This window comes from Chelon labrosus (genome assembly GCF_963514085.1).
Source record: "Chelon labrosus genome assembly, chromosome: 5".
In the NCBI taxonomy this organism is placed as follows: Eukaryota; Metazoa; Chordata; class Actinopteri; order Mugiliformes; family Mugilidae; genus Chelon; species Chelon labrosus.
In genome coordinates, this window is record NC_140341.1 from 23047874 (window position 1) to 23066070 (window position 18197).

Genomic DNA, 18197 nt, shown 5'->3' on the forward strand with positions numbered 1-18197 from the left:
AGAAGGAGGTTGTTGCCCAAAATCTCGCAATACATGGCCCCATCCATCCTCTCCTCCATACGGTGCACTCGTCCTGGTCCTTTTGCAGAAAACTACCCCCAAAGCATTATGTTTCTACCCCCATGCTTCACAGCTGGGATGGTGTTGATGGGATTGTACTCATCCTTCTTTTTCCTCCAAACACAGCGAGTGGAGTTTATACCAAAAAGTTAACTTTTGGTCTCATCTGACCACATGACCTTCTCCCATGCCTCCTCTGGATCATCCAGATGGCCATTGGCAAACTTCAGACGGGCCTGGACATGTGCTGGCTTGAGCAGGGGGACCTTGCATGTGCTGCAGGATTTTAATCCATGGCAGCGTAGTGTGTTACTAATGGTAACCATTGAGACTGTGGTCCCAGCTCTCTTCAGGTCATAGACCAGGTCCTCCTTTGTAGTTCTGGCCTGATCCCTTACCTTTCTCATGATCATTGACACTCCACGAGGCGAGATCTTGCATGGAGCCCCAGTCCGAGGGAGACTGACAGTCATCTTGAGTCCCTTCCATTTTCTAATAATTGCACCAACAGTTGTTGCCTTCTCACCAAGCTGCTTGCCTATTGTCCTGCAGCCTATCCCAGCCATGTGCAGGTCTACAGTTTTGTCTCTGGTGTCCTTAGACAGCTCTATGGTGTTGGCCATGGTGGAGCGGTTGGAGTGTGATCAATTATGTGTGTGGACAGGTGTCTTTTATACAGATAACGAGTTCAAACTGGTGCAATTAATACAGGTAACGAGCGGAGGATAGGAGGGCTTCTTAAAGACAAACTAACAGGTCTGTGAGAGCCAGAATCCTTGCTGGTTGGTAGGTGATCAAATACTTATTTCATGCAATAAAATACAAATTAATTATTTAAAAATCATACAATGTGATTTTCTGGATTTTTATTTTAGATTCTGTCTCTCACAGTTGAAGTGTACCTATGATGAAAATTACAGACCTCTCCATTCTTCAGGGGGGAAACTTGCAAAATCGGCGGTATATCAAATACTTATTTTCCCCACTGTATATCCTCCAAAATGACAATATAGTTGAATTACCACCTTTCTTACTAGGGATGTCCCGATCAGTTTTGGGCAATCGGTGTCAGGGCTGATCCAGGCATTTTTTAAATAATCAGATTGGTTGATTATTTTGGGACTGCCATAAACCAAAATCATGTTCCTGTTGGGTCAAAGCATCTTCATCCTCTTATGTTTTAACCGCAGTTGGCATCAGGGCTGCCAAAAAGAAAACGAAGAAGACAACGACTTCTTCCTCTGTATTAGTAGCGGTTGGCTAGCGTCAAAGTGACCAAAAATCATCAACATCAACCACTGAATGCTATGTTTAAAAAAAGTTTTCTAGAGACAGTGTCCAGGCAAAAAATATTACAGAGGGTTACGGAGTTTAGGGTGTTAGGTGATCAACCCGTTTCTGTTGCTTGGTCTGTTGCTTGAACCAAAACAAAGTGAAAATAATAATGCTTTAAAAAGAAAATAATAAATTAACTAAGCCCAAAAACAATGCGTCCATTATGTTTAATGTCCTCTTCAAACAGGGCATTGAACATACTGATTTTCTCAAGCCATAATATTTTTGTTGGAATTGTCAGTCAGTTAGCCAAGGATGCAGATGCTTTGCAGGGAGCACATCAGTTTACTTGTTTTCCTTTTGTCAAATGACTCATCAAATTTATCTTAATAAGCTTCAGCTGGCATAATACAATATTGAGCCGGTGATGTCTGACAATGGTCAAAAACAAGGTCTGCTTGCTAAAAAGGTGAAGCCTTCCACCTGAATGTTTTGTACATTAGTCTTTGCTAATGAGAAAGAATAAGGAGAAATCGAAAATTAGTTTGCCTCAGAGCTGCTGTGAATTTTTACCGGGTAATTTGTGCTGGTTTGCTGAATACCTTTTACTCTGTCATGCACACTTTGTGAAAAATTTACACAACGTACAGCGCAAAAAAAACCCATTTTGAATAAACGTCCCTATAATAGTAGTATTAAATATTAGTTTATTAGTGTAAAATGCAATTACTGTATTCACATACACAATAAATAAGGAGAATTTAATGCCATTTCACCGTTGATCTGTATTCGGTCAGAGTTTCTCAGTGCACAGTTGGCTTGCAGTGGTAGACATGGGTGCTGCTTGCTATTTATAGAACCAGGGGTCTAGACCAGCTCTGCAGCTAAATGCTGTGTGGAGAGACTGGTGGGTGGCATGAAGTGGTATTCGTCTTGGGGGGATGGGGCTATCTGTGTGGGGTTATCGGACTGAACATCAGGCTCGTGTGTATAAAGGTTGTGTTTGTGTGGAAAATGGAGAAAGCGAAAAGGGGAGGAGGTGGATGTAGAGTAGAATTGATGTAATGCAGCCTCTGGAAGCCATAGTGCAGGTCTTTTGCAGCAGGTCAACAGTTACTGCACTGCTGGCTGCATTTCGAAACGTTTATCACTTTGCTGCTCAGAAGTATGAAAATACATTTAGAACTGTGTTTATTTCGCCTTGTTAATTGATTTGTTTGTTTTTGACTGAGCGCTGGTCACAGAACATATTTGTTACCTACATTTGTAAAGCTCTAAATCTTTATTGACTGCAGGTAGATAGATATATGAAAAATATAAAAGACGGATATCTAGATAGATGAAAGGATCGGTGGACTACATGTACAAACAGACACACTGAAAGAGGGAGAAAAAATGCTTTATGGCTTTGGCCTTCAAATATGTATGAGCTGCTCAGAGATTCACTAGAGTAAATGTGTTTCTCATCCACTTCTTGGCTCTCTTGTATGTATATGTGGGGAGTGGCTCTCCTGTATCCCAGCAACTGTGCACCAAGGTCGTCAAGCAAAAGAACCAAAAGAACCTAAATAAAGAATAAACTTTATTCTTTATTTGAAGTGCTGGAATTTTCATATGATGATTATTAGATCAGACCTAGAGTCATGCTTGTGTTTTTGAGTGTTACTGTTTGAAAGGTCTTTGACACTATCATCTGCAGCTCTCTATGGTCAAAGGCTCAAACATTTATTACCTTCCTCTTTGTCCGCTGCAATAAATTGTTGTGAGGGGAAAGGTAAGTAGTTTATAGTGACAGAGTAAAAACGTGTGTCATTGTCCATTCTGCAACTGCTATCCCACCTCCATGTGAACGCCCCAAAATGTCACTTCTGCGTACTCTGATTCTAATATCAAATGGTGGTATTTGGCATGTTATGCATTTTCAAAACATTATTCACAGGGAATAAAACGAAAGGCATTTCCAATTGCGATGCTGACTAATTCAGATTAGTTTTTATCTAAAGGTTATCTGTATTATTATTTACTGCTCTAATTGTGTGCAAAGAACTCATTGACCTAAATGTAGCGTTGGAACTGTGCTGTGCTTTTATTAGTGGAGAGACAGATATCTTATGTTCATCTGAAGGTCAGGTAATCTTAATTGTAATGCTGCATACACACACACACACACACACCGTATACATTCACATGGGAGCTCTTGTTTACTGAATATGAATGGTGAATATGTGGAAAGCGTGAACACATACGGACAGCTCATGCATACACGGACACACAAATGGTTGAAGTGTGATTCAGTTGTTTTTCATTATCCTCTGTCGAGTCTGATCACCGCTGAGTGATTTCATTCTCTGTATTTTATAACCATTTCATTCATCCACAGGCTCTCATATTATCTTTCCAAATTCAGGCCTCTGCAGTATTAATGTGTGCACAAAACTATCATTACAACGATTTAGACAATCAAAGAAAGGTATTTGTATTGGCGATGAGGTCGGGTGGCATCGGCGAACAATAGGTGTTGTGAACTGAATGTTTATTTTTTACGAGATACAGATGAAATATCTTTTCAGACATTTGTCCTTGATTCTTGCCGACCTTCTCTGCAACAAACAAGTGTTTCTCTTGGCACTCATTGATGTTGAGCAGTTTTTTCATGAAAGGCCGTACACATTTAAAGAAAATAAGTAGAAGAAATTATCCACAATTTCTCACAGTGATTGCATCTTCACTCATTTTGTTTGACCAAACCCCAAAGATATTCAGTGTACTTAAATATTTATATAATAAAGAAAGTCAGTAAATGTTGAATACTGTTTTCAACCAAGCTCATGCATTAAGGATAATGATTCCTATGCACGGTAAAATAAACTGCAGGAGAGAATGAGATCTTAAAGAAAGTGTGAAGAGGTTTATCAGCCAAAATAAGTGAAATGAAGTGTGACTGTGGCTGGAGTATGCTGGGACTAGAATGAGAACTGAACTGGGATGTTTATGCAAGACACTTTTCATTTTTCCATCTTACTTTAGGATGGGATGTAGACTGAGCTCATCCAAATGCTTTAAAAAGGCATGACTTCAGTCAGTGCTCCAGTAAGAAGTCGAGAGTTTTTTTTAGCTTAATCTATGACATATTGTTATTTATTTATTTTTTTTATTCGTATATGCATCTTTGTTAACAGCTTGCCATTAAGACAACAATATTCTAAAGTTTTCATTCACCACTAGTGATGTCCAAGTCTCTACATCCCTGCAGAGCAGATTACAGTAAGTGAGGCACTGCTGGGAAATTTAACATGACTAATGGCCAACAGCTGCAGAGCATGCAGTGCATCTCAGAGTGGGAGAGATTGTGTTGATTTGCCTAGTCAGGCTTTGGCATATGACAGTTGAGGCTCATTCAGTGTCTTTCCATTTAGAATCCAGCAGCAACATAAATAGTAGGTGCAGTTTCTTTGCTGATTACTCACTGCAGAGCCTCCATGTTTTATTTTCAGTAGATGGATGTTGAGTTTTTGAAACTTACTAAGCTTTCCCTTTGCTGGAATTCTGATGCATCTTTAATGTGTCCTATTTAAATACACAAAAGATTATGTACAAATACCTGTAATATTAGAAATTTCTATGTGTTTACAATACTATGTATGGATTTAATGTTTTGATGTCTGTGTTTTTTGTCTTGCAGACGGTGCGTCATGGTTTCCCTTACCAGCCCACTGCTTTGGCTTTTGACCCTGTGCAGAAGATCCTGGCTATCGGCTCAAGAGCAGGCGGTGTACGACTGTATCCTTTACTATTTTCTCACCACCCCCCTTACAGAAAAAAAAACTGTGTGTATATTATTTACTATTTACCGTAAAGACACTACATAACATTTGTCACTGTTCACGCTGAAACACAGTTGATCACTGTAAACACAAAACAAGCACTCGACTTATCTTGAGAGCACACTGTTGTTTTGATAATAGAAGGAGAACTATCATTCTGAAACTGCTGCCTTAAAATTCTCAATAAGACTAAATTTGATTAAGCAAACTAATTAAGGCAAATTTCAAAATTTGCAAACATTCGTCCATTCATTAATTTTCTGTGACTGCTTGTCCTCTGGAGGGTCCCATGGGGTCATTGGGCGATAGGCGGGGTACACCCTGGACAGGTCATTTGCAAACATACATAAAGTAAATAAAAATAATGTTAGGTAGGGTTTGTTGACAGAACTGTGTCTCCAGGCACTGGGCATCCCTTTCTCTTTCGCTCCCCCACATTCTTTAATTCCCATCCCTCTTTCCGCCCTGTCATTTCATGTTGCTCGGTTGTCATGTCGCGGGCTCAGAAATGTCCGTCCAGCAGCCCATCCCCTGGGTTTCTTGGTCACAGGGATGACAGTGGACGTGTGAGTGCAACCCAGGTAGGAGATTACACCCTCATAAATACTCAGGCTTCCAAGTATCCCGTCAGGGAACCAACAACTGAGGCAGCAAACAGTGACTGATACTGCAGCAGCCATGCAACTGGTCCTGCTTGGCTAATGCATGGACAGACTGACGGACATCTGTGCTGAAAGAATGAGATGAAGGGGGCTTGTGACATTGGCTATTTAAAAAAAGGGGGAAAGAACCCCAGAATTTGAGGCTCGGTGTTGTAGAGAAGGGCATAAATCCATAATGGTGTTTGATGACACAGAAAAAGAGACAAAAAGTGACTTGATTGCATGGTAAGCTCAACCGAATGTACATATCCATTATTTCTCTTATATCCATCCCTTTTGTCTGTATCCTAAGCCTGATGGTAAAGCAAGGCAGAGATTTATGCCGGATAGAAGCCCTTGAGTGACTTAGCATTTGTATTGACATGCTGCACACACCTTCCTCTTCTCCCACGTGGCCTGTCACCAACTTTCTGACTCTCTCTCAATTGTATGGTCCCACATACACACACTTCTTTTGGCTGGGTCTCATTCTGCTTTGCCCTCTATTGCCTTCTGTCTAGAGGACCCTTTTCTCCCTTATTTCTACTTTATTTATTCAATTCACCCTTCCACTGTCCTTCACAGCCTGTCTAAATGTTCTCCCTTTCCCTCCCAGGGCTTTTAACGTTCGCCTGTCATCTTCTGTAATGGTCTGCCTTTGTTTTTTTTCTTTATTGCTTTTCTAATGCTTTTCTCTTCTCTGTGTTGCTTCATTCGTAGCTGAATCTGTACTGTATTCAGTGGTAGCCTTGCCAGAGTTTCTCATGTTCCATTTCTACTTAAGCAATGCAATAGTAATGTCAGCCTTTTGCTTTTATGTTGCATCGACACTATTTAAGTATATTCACTGAATCACAAGGTTTTCATTTTTCTCACCCGGTCTCTCCAGGGTGGAACATATAAAAACAAGCAACAACTTTAAAGCTAGCACCCTGTCTCTTTCTCTTAAGTTTGTCTGCTGTTACTGACTTGATGCCATCTACTGCAGCTGTTGGCAAAAATAAATATTAACACGTCAGTTATAGTGTCTGGGGTGTTAAACATGCAGATGCCACTATTGGTTGACTGTACAGGACTGCTGTTATGTGGACTCTCTGGAAGGCAGGCTGTTCCATTCTGTCCTGTGCAGACATGTTTCCCTGAATCCTTGTATTCCTCAGTATAGTCATAAGAGTAGTCCATGTATCTGAGTTGCCAAGGAATCTTGCTGATTTCTGCCAATGTATGTAAAAATTTCCCTGGATGTGCTTTTTGTGCATAGTTCGCAAAATAGTGGTTCCAGTTGCGGTCTTATTTTGGAATAGTACTCTGTCTAGTGAAGTGAACGATATTAAGATACTCAGAGATATAATATATCCTATCCATCTGCATTTTTAGGCTACATGTTTGAATGCTTTCCAGAAAAATATCAGTGTATTACCTTTTCCCTTCTTTTATGATCACATCAGCAGTCTATTCTGTCGCATTACCAAGGCCTCAAATGTGATCATGTAGCAGGCTTATATTTACCATTCATACTATGTAAAACTGGGATAAAATGATTATAATCATTAGTATTCTGTGGGAAGGCTGCAGGTACAGAAAACAGAGAATTGGATCATTAAAAAACTGTACTCTACCTCCTACAAAAGCTTTCCTGGTACAAATTAGTATACAATCACATAACCCTGTGTGGTAAACAGTAGTGTTGTGTGTAGCATATTATCAACATGCTGCTATTGTGTAATTAGAATTTTCTCAATGACAAACTTAACCCCGCACCCCCTGGAGTATAATGACTGTTGCTGCAATCTGTTGCACAGCGCTTTGTTGTGGACACTATAATTCATGCTTGTGGTGTGTCTTTATGTCACATATTTAACATGAATGGCTGAGTCGGTCACAGTAGGACTGGTCCTGCTTTGGTGAACAGTGAATAGCAACAATGTCATCAGGGTTGGTGCAGTGGGTTGGCAGCAAAGCTCTCTGCAGTGGCCTCCTAGGACACTCCTCCTACTGCCCGGACCAAGACTACCTACATATGCCGGGATTAGATTTATTGAGAACAGATAGAATAGAGAAAGGGTTTGACAAATGTGTGTGTGTGTGTTCATTCATGTGTTTATTTCTCTGTTTCTGTTCCCAAACCTGCAAGTCTTTTTGCTGAGTGTACATCAGTGTGCTTTCTACCTGTGCCTTTATTATGTGTCTCTTTGGCCCAATGTATACACATGTGCGAGCACACGTGTTTTTCCTCTTATCGGTGTTGGTTTGTGTGTCTGTGCTGTGAAAGTGAATGTAGTTTCAATAAAGGGCTCTGGTAATAGAATTGCCCAGGGTCTGATAGACAGTCAGTTCTCATCACAGTCACTCAGATCAGAGAAGAGGAAAACAAAAATGAGGTGGAATACAAAGATAGAAATAGAAAAGAATGGCAGGAGGATGGAAGAGGAAGGAAAGTGGGTTCCTATTGATATCTAAAGTGTGTTCCTATTGATATCTAAAGTGTGTTCATAACGTGGGACAGTTAATATTGATCCATATCTCACTATAATACTAACACTGCGAATCATTGCCAGATTCTTTTTGCGGTGTTATGAGGGGTGGCTGATAATTCAGTATTATTGTTAGTTAGTTTTCAGCACAATACTATTGTGGTGATCTAATCATGTCTGGTACTCAATTATTAAAAATTATGGCCAATACCATGTGTGACAGCAGGACATGTTTTATTCAGCATTGGTCAGAAAAACATGATGACATAATATTGATTTCATATTACATATTGCAGATCAATAAGGATCGCTGTTCTACATGTTTGAGAAGTACCTTTCTGAGCACTTGATATAAGACACTCAGCCAAATGCATCTGTCTCAGTATACACTAGAATGACCATGAAGTTGAAATTTATAACCCTCTTTAATGCTTTATTGCGGTACTCCTGTATTATATTGGTTTTAGTGAGGTGTGCCTAATAAACAGGCTCCTGTGTGTAAATAATACTGATACATGATACTGTAAGTTTCATATCACTGATCCAGATTTGTGGCGTCTCTGCATGTGATATCACCGCTGAGTAAATCAATTGACTTGACTAAAGCTGATATTGCTTGTTTTCCTCTATCAGCTCAAGGAACTGCCAAGACTTTGACCCTGCCAGAAATGTGTTGACAGTGCTGAATAGTCGAGGTTTTGACGACAATCCGCCTCTTATTTCTGGGTAAAAAGGCGACTGCAGCTCTACTTTTTGCAGACAAATCCTCTCATCAGCAGCCACATGTTGTTCATTGACCAGCACCAAGCAATTAGTAAACCTAATTTGGCCAGTGGAGCATGAGGAGGCAATGGGAGGAGGTCACTAAACACACGGCTACTGTTAGAGTCTTACAGTGTTTGTGTGTGAGAGAGAGAGTCAGGACAGCGTTTCAGCACCAGTTAGACAAGCAATACCATCAGATAGTTCTCAATTAAGCATTCATCGTTGTCACACTGTGTCACCAGCTTTGCTGACTGTGCGAGCTGGCCTGTAAACATAGCGACTATTTTGCTGTCAGTAGCTCAGTGACTGCAGAAGGTGGCCAGTGCCATAATCAGATGCTACCCACGTCAAGACTGTTGGGTGTTTTGGCACACAACATGCTCTATTTACATATTTTCTGTCACCACTGTTACCACTAAGTCTGTTTCCAAACTTGAACTCATTATCAGCACACTTGTTGCCATGGAAATTTGAACTCATGATCACAACAAGACATGTGCAGTCCTTCCTAGTGTCTCATTTGGTCTTTAGTGAATGACATGTAATAGGATTTGCAGCCCTCTGTTTGGAAACCAGAGTAACGGCAGTTTTTATTGACGCCAAAAGTGAGCAAGCAAAAGTGCTGCTCTGGTAGTCAGACTGAAAAGGGATGAGGCAGCAGGATTAAGCTATTCATAACCAAACACTGCACTCTCTCCTTAGCTAACCCCTGTTGATAGAAGAATTAATGACTCTACCCTGCTGTTAGTTCCTGGATTAAATGAATCAGAATGAAGTGTAACAAAATATACTGATCCACCACTTTGCTATTAATATTTGCTGTCTTTTTTAAATCAACTGATTTATCATCTTGTCAAGACAAAATGCTCATGCCACAGAAAAATGTGACATATTTAGTTCTATTATTCAAAAGCATTCGAAAACATAATTCAAAAAACAATTAGAAACAAAGAAAAGGTGCAAATCATCACATCATTACTTCATAAATGACTGAAAACAGAAAAAAAAAAATGAACTTCCTTACACATGTCATTCATTTAATTGTTTGCTTGACCATTTTATAGAAGATACTTTCTTGTCCTGTGCTAACACAGGAAGGTTGTTCTCTGTATTTGACCATCCACTGATACACACACACAAGGTAACGAGCATACACGGAGCAGTGGGCAGCCGTATGCAGCGCCTGGGGAACTCAGAGCGTTGGGTGCCTTGCTTGAAGGCGCTTCGGCAATGGATGCTGAGTGGAAAGCTTTCACCCCATCCTCACACATTTCTTCCCATTGGTCCCAGTCCCTTCTCAAACCACAAGACTACAGGTTCCTTCATGTCCCCATTTTTATTGTCCGTGTTTTTTCTTTACTTTCCAGCCTGCACTATAGCTGTACAGTATCGTGTAACAGATCTGAAACCTTTCACTCACAGAGTCCAATGCTGCAGTGTTTACAAATAGTGAATAACAACCTGCTCATGTGAACAGAATTGTTGATATCCTTGATATGTATTGTGTAATGGGACTTAAGCGCAGAGCATGTTGTTGTCTATATTGTATACCCTCTTCTACACCTTGTATATACACACACCTTAGCTGACTTGCTGTTGTCTCTCTCTGTGGAGCTTTGTCCACTCTGCTAGGGACGATGCTAGGGATGGTGAGGTAGTCAAAGAATGAAAGGTCAGCTGCCTATTAATAGCAGCACTGAGAACAATCTAGGAAATGCCAATTGTACAGATTAACAGTCCACCTACTGCTGAATGATACACTGCAAAATGTAGATAACTTGACAGGAGATGTTTTCACTTCTACCAGAAGTCACATTTTCCATTCGGTCCCTTACAGTCAAAGATCACACACCTGTGGACTATATGGTCTGACTCTTAGCAGTCATAAGATTATTAGTCACAAATGTCGAAAAACACCACAGAAAGTGCCTGTAGTGCTTTACAGAACCCTGCAGAACATTTTGTTTGTACAACTGAGTTACTTTAAATCTCATACTGTATGCAGATCTGGACTGTGTTGCTAGTTATTCTCATCTATTTATTTTTATTCTGTCTCTAACACTTTAAACAGGTTAATATATTTCAATATAGGTAAACTACTGTGCAAAAGTATTTAACACTAAAAGCCGACTGAGGCTTCTCTCAAAAATAATTTCATGAACTGTTTTCATTTATCACTTAAATTCATTCAGCAAGTACAGCAATTGAAAAAAAATAATAATTTGGAGTGACCATCCTCTGGAAGCCTTTCAAGGCATGTGGCAGGTAGATTGCTTAGTGCATCTTGGAGAACTTGCAACTGTTCTTCTATGGATTGCAGCTGTCTCACTTGCTTCTTTATCTTCATGCATTACCAGACTGACAGACGTTTGGAGAACAGAGATACATGGTTTTGTAAGATTTCACAACACACATGTCAGGATTGTCAGATGGAAAAGGAAGCCTTGAATTAAGATGCAGGAGCACTTGGGTCGGAATATGTCTGTCTTGTGTCCTAATCCATAGTTGATGTAATCCACAAGTGACACAAGCTTCTGCAAGAACAATTTGGGACTAACCAGACATTAAGTGCAGAAAATGTGCTCAACCACAGTATAGTGTGTTTAAGCCTGAAAGATAAAACAAACATCAAATAAGAATTTGGAAAATTCCAAGAAAGGGAGTTTCTATATTCACCTGGGGGAGATTAGGTAGTTTGACCTTTGCTTTTCTCTGAAGATTGCTTTCAAACCTTTTCCTGCAAAAAGGTCACAAGTGCTTCAGTGATTACTGTACTGCATCATTCATGATAATGAAAAATCAGTAAAAGAAGTGGAAATGATACTGAAATGATGAGTTACTGTTGGTGGATCACTGACTAAACTTTTGTCTTTTATATTAGTTAATGTTTTCTCCGTAAAGTAAATGTCACTGCAATGTGTTACCCATTAATCCTGTGGCTCATAATGCTGTGTACACACACTTGCACCCAAACACAAACAAGCAAACAAAAGGAAAATCTAGAAATGTTAGTGGAGATACTAGGGTCTCCAACTTCAGAGACATCCCATCGACTGCATTGTTCCCTCCTGAGATTAGCTTGAAATGGAAACAAAAAGAAATATAGAAAAAGCCCCATATGTGTCAGTGCATCTGTGCATCAAGTTTGCATATATTTGCATAGAAGTGTCCATGCATATAATTGAGCCTTTAATATCCTTCCACACAAGATGGACTCCTTGAGTGGGTAGAAAGTACAAGGTGCACATAGGAAAAAAAAGCAATGTGCTACATTTTTGTAAAGGCAGAATAAAGCCCAACTCTGTGCTGGCAATGTGGCATTTTACAGTCCCCGTGCTGTGTGAATGCTTTCAGCTGATTAGTGGCAGGTCTGTGTTCCATCATCAATCTCTAATTGGAATGCGACAAATGGTCAAGCTGCAATCATGCAGTTCAGAGACACTAAATTTGCGCTACCAGTGTCATGTGGTTGCAGTATAATCACACATCTGTCCCCTTGCCCACATTATACAGTTTCCTATGTTGTATAAATCAGTGAAAAGGTTGGAGGAAATTTTAGGACAGTGTAAAATGATCCTTTCTTTAACCACCGTGCGTGGTTATTGCACAGAACTACACTGCCTGGCCAAAAAAACTGGATTTAACTAAGCAAATAGGTACGAGCCTCCCATTGGATAGTTACAGCATGGGCGATTATCTTTCAGCTGGCAACAAGTTATTTAACCCCAACTGATGCAATGAGTAGCTTCTCATTTCTTAAACAACCATGTCTAAAGACACATCCCCTGGTCGTGAAAAAGATGTCTGTTTGAGAAGGGTCAAATCATTGGCATGCATCAAGCAGAGAAAACATCTAAGGAGATTGTAGAAACTACTAAAATTGGGTGAAGAACTGTGCAACGCATTATTAAAATCTGGAACTTTAGTGGGGAGGAAAAAAAATCCTGATTGATTGTGATCGGCGATCACTTAAACGTTTGGTGAAATCAAATCAAAGAAAAACAACAGTAGAACTCAGGGCCATGTTTAAGATAAAGATTGGACTCTTGAACAATGGAAGAAGGTCATGTGGTCTGATGAGTCCAGATTTACCCTGTTCCAGAGTGATGGGTGCATCAGGGTAAGAAGAGAGGCAGATGAAGTGATGCACCCATCATGCCTAGTGCCTACTGTACAAGCCTGTGGGGGCAGTGCTATGATCTGGGGTTGCTGCAGTTGCTCAGGTCTAGGTTCAGCAACATTATGTGCCCAAAGAATGAGATCAGCTGACTACCTGAATATACTGAATGACCAGGTTATTCCATCAATGGATTTTTACTTCCCTGATGGCATGGGCACGATGCCAGGATTCATGGGGCTCAAATTGTGAAAGAGTGGTTCAGGGAGCATGAGACATCATTTTCACACATGATTGACCACCAGAGAGTCCAGACCTTAACCCCATTAAGAATCTGTGGGATGTGCTGGAGAAGGCTTTGTGCAGCGGTCAGACTCTCCCATCATCAATACATGATCTTGGTGAAAAATGAATGTAACCCTGGATGGAAATAAATCTTGTGACACTGCAGAAGCTTATCGAAACAATGCCAGAGAGGATGTGTGCTGTAATCAAAGCTAAAGGCGGTCCAACAAAATACAAGAGTGTGTGACCCTTTTTTTGGCCAGGCAGTGCATGTTTGAAGGGGATTAAAGTTGTGAGTGTGAATGTCACAGCTGTCACTGCATGTATCACCCCCACCAATAATGTATGATAATATCTACAGTTCAGGTTATGCTCAAAAATAACTGCTGTGTACTGTGTGCTGAGCAGACATGCAGAAAACTGTGATAGTTAAAAATGGAGATAACACACTCACATGTTCAGGCTTTTTCTTGAAATCAGTCATGGTATTGTAGTTGTTTGTAAATAGTTTCCACAGCTGTTACGACCATCTGACAAGCACTTATATCGTAGTGCAATGTAGACAGTGCTCCTGCTGCACTTGATGTTCCATGATAAGACAAAAATGGACAACGAATGTTAACAGATTTCTCTGTGGTCTACAGGAGTTTCTGTTTTATAAATATTTTCCTACCACTATAAATTACACCCACCAAGCAGACTAAAGGATGCACAGTTTTAAGCTGCCTCAGTTTGAATTACACTAAGTAGACTATCTTCAGTGTGGACTGGAATCATACCCTGGTATTTAGCCACTCTGCTTTCTAATCGTCTTCATTAGGATGATTTTATGTTTGAACAGTTTGAGTTTTCTCCCCATCTCTCTCACACTATCACAGTCTGCCACATTTATATTTTAGAGGGAATTATGCTAAATAAGCCAGGGTCTAGCTAGATAGCGGTTATGCTGTTATCATCGCAAATTCTGCAAATGCAATTAGCTGCGCTGCCATTGCAATGGTACATGCAATCTTAAAGTCTTTAATTAGATCAGATTACATGTCCCTTAGAATGATATGATTTGGCATGTAGGGACTTGTTTACTCCATGTGATGTGTGAGGTGTGGAAATGTATGCACACTGAGTGTGGTTTTGGCTCTCTGTTCCCATGTGTAAACACATTACATAATGCAATGCTCACTTGATCAGAGGCAGAGAAAGCATAAGGAGTGAATGACTGAAAATGTGGAAGGCTGTTGTATTTGGAGTCTATGTAACGGATAAGGCACAAAGAGCTGCTCTCATCCTTATCTCAGTGCACAGCAATGTCACGTGGAAGACTGTGTGCATTGCAGCACAATTGAAGTCAGGACTGTCAGATCTCTGTGTCAGAGATGCATTACAATAAAATAGAAGATAATAGAACGTAAAAGAAGTAATAGGAAGAGCAATGAGATACAGCTCTTCAACAGCTTTTCTTCATTTCATGTAGGATATTGGCATTCTAGTTTCCGTAAGTAATGCAGATGTAGACATTAGTAGCCTCAATATATTGCCAACATAGACAAAAAAATATACATGTTAAATCATTGGGATTTAGTATTTAATATGTATATATATTATATTTTAGGTGAAAGTGTGACTGGTACCACTGGTGTTATTTTCTTGAAAACGGATGCAAGGTAAATGCAGAACATTAATGTGACATTTTTTTAGGTAAGAATGTCCTGAACCGCTAAATAGGCCGATTAGTGGAATTAAGCACATTTGGGGAGGCATTTATTATGTTTCTCTTGGAACATATTCGGTATAGAAATGCAGACCTTTGAAGAACCAACCCCTGAATTAGGACACATATGTTGTCTGTCGCATTTTCAGGTACATACTTGTACTTACACTTGTTCACTGTCATTCACAGTAGCTGTTAAAACTTGCATGGAAGTTTTGTGCAATATCACGCAATGTCTAATCACATAGAAAATGAATCCAATTCTAATGGCAGACAATTATTTATAATGTAAAGGAATTTTGAGGGCAGTAGTATTGCATCCTAATAATCATTATTGCCTGACAAATGTCTTTTTAAGTAAATGTTTTCCCTGCTTAAATTGCATTTTGAATTATTTACAAATTTCCACTGACTTTGAGATTGAGTATGTTTCTTCACCTGGTTCAGTGCAGTTTTTACTTATGGCACAAAGCTTATTGCTGTCTCCATCTGCCAGTCTACTTTCTGTACCCATACTGGGGCTTAGAGCCCTCAACAAGTACTGGAGCCAGAAATCTTGTCACTGTGGTGCACACATGGGAGGTCTAACAGCCGTAAGTGCTATTATGGCCTATTTTGTTGTACATGATCACCACCTTGTTGACAATTACACAAATACAGATAGAGTACATTGACGACTACGTATAAAGAAATATAGAGTTGTATCCACACACAGTTTTTCCATGGAAGTCTGGAATGAGATAATGGCAAATTTTCATTTAATATATCCCCATAGTCCATGTAGATATTGGCAAATAAAGTCACATCTGATGTTATGTCACTATAAAGCAGCATTATTAATGTATTACCCACAGTTAAGTTAATGTTGTTACAGTGACTGTTTTTCATCTCATAAGCAACAGTCCTCTTGTTCTAGTAGCCAGGTGACAGGTTTGGTTTGGCCATATTCATCCTCTGCCCTTCTGTGCTGTAGACTTGGTAATCATCTGCAACTTCGTGTCATCATTAGAAAGGCATATTCAGTGTTATGTGAGAGGGTAGTAGGGGTTTCGGTAGTATTCAAAAGGGGTATTGAGTCTAGCTTTGTTGTGTTGCCATGGCTACATTAACACAAATGACTCACGTGAACAGCCCAGATGTACATGACCATCTGTTTCATTTATCAGATAAAGGGAAACACGAGAAGTCATATGCAGAGCTTATTTGTCCAATGTCACAGCTAAATTCGTAATTATACAACATGAGCACTCTAACTGCTACTTTAAAATACTCTCCCAAATCAACAGTTTTAGCGCATAATGGTCTATTGACCCAGCAGTGGTGCACATCCCTATGACAACAGTCTCAAAGAATAGATATGGACCAATGGGCAGAAGCAGCAGACAATCCTGTTTATTCTTAAGGACAAACATATAGCTGAATTGCCAATCCATGCTCTAATGAAGATAACACAAAATATGTGTCCTTGGTCCTTGTGACCATCATCGGTGTCACAAGGTGAGACAGTGCAGCATAGCGCGTTATATCTCATTAATTCGTCCTGTCTATCACCAAAACAACAGACCCTAGCCAAAGGGCTTTACCGATGCCAGCTGCTTCCCTTGTTAATTTGATTTCTCACCTCATCGCCTGGGCCTGGAGCAGGCAGCCCCTGAGCTGTCCAGCCGTTTTGTCTAGACATCTGCTTGTAAAGACAAAAGGACTTTTGTTCTTGTTTTTCTCCCTCTCCGTCACAAGTCTGCGTTTGTTTGTGGGAACTGGACAAATTGACTGCAGGTGGTAGAGGAGGATACAGTTTTCTCCTAATCACCTTGGTGTGTGGGTGGGTGGGAAGGGGGTTCAAGGAGAGATAGTGATGGAAAATAATACAGCAGTGAGTGAAGTGATGGACGTTTCTGGAGGAGGTTGGGGAATAGCTGAAGCTGAAAAACTTGAATATTAGAGAAAAGGCTCAATCATTCTTTTCTTTCCTGTGGATAATAAACTATTCCAAAATTAAAAATTTTATGTAATTCAAAATAATAAGTTATAAGTCTTTCAAAACTACTTTGACATCAACCTCTGTGCAGTCAGTTTTATATGTCCTTGACACATACTCACAGTCTACCACAAGTAGTTCATTTCTTAAATCCCCATAAATGGGAGCTAGAACATCTTTAGTTACTGTAATGTGACTATTTCTGCATGAAATGGATTACACACTAAGAATGTCATTTTTCGGAATCTTTATGGGGTTTCTCTAGGAACTAAACACTCAGATATCCTCACGAGCATGGGGCCTCTGGAAAACCACAATGATTTTTCAGTGGGATACCACCCACAATCTAGTTGTACCAGAATGCTATCCTTCACCCACACGTCCGCACCTGCGTTGTTAGATCCGTAGGTGGAGGATGTGGGAGAAATGAATAATTTATACCACGCTTTTTTGGAAATGTAAAGAAAGTTTCTTGCCAGATGACATCCAAACACCTCCAACTTATGATAATGCTGTGCTAGTTACTACTCTGTGACAAACACCAAGTGTGGTTTCATGTAAGTTTTATGTGCTAGCTAGTCACTCCAAGTCACATTACATTTATATATCTGGAACAGATTTTTATCACTCCCTACCTTCTCGCTTATTTTACAAATGTAAAGTGATCTTCTGTTTTAGAAGTACAAGACACACAAGAACATACACTGTCTCAGTGGTTTTTAGATCAAGAATACAGCTACAGTATGTGCTGCCTTTTATAAAGAGGAGTGTCTCTGCACCAGACCTTGCTTCTTGCTGCTCTTACCTCAGAGGACAATGTAGATAAGCAATTGCTACTATTTCCCCTGGCTGCCTCATCTTGTGCTCAGGCCAATAGGTGGCTCTTTTATCTGCTCTTCTGGCCCCTGAAAGATGAGGAGGAATGATAAAAAAGGGTAGATCAGGGAGAAACAAATTCCCAGAGACAGATAAGAAGATACTGCAGGATCAGGCTGTGGAAAAGAAACCAAATAGAGGAGAATATAAAGGGGAGATGGAGCAAAACAGGCATGGCTGATGCAGGGAAAGTG

At 40.0% G+C, this 18197-nt stretch overlaps 1 protein-coding gene across 1 annotated transcript in view; it reads left to right on the forward strand.

The window, feature by feature from the left end:
• Positions 1 to 18197, forward strand: part of stxbp5l (syntaxin binding protein 5L) — a 130212-nt gene that overhangs the window by 14459 nt on the left and 97556 nt on the right. Inside the window, exon 2 of the mRNA XM_084544728.1 lies at positions 5018 to 5115. Coding sequence (XP_084400854.1) covers positions 5018 to 5115 — 98 coding nt within the window. The remainder of the gene's footprint in view (positions 1 to 5017; positions 5116 to 18197) is intronic.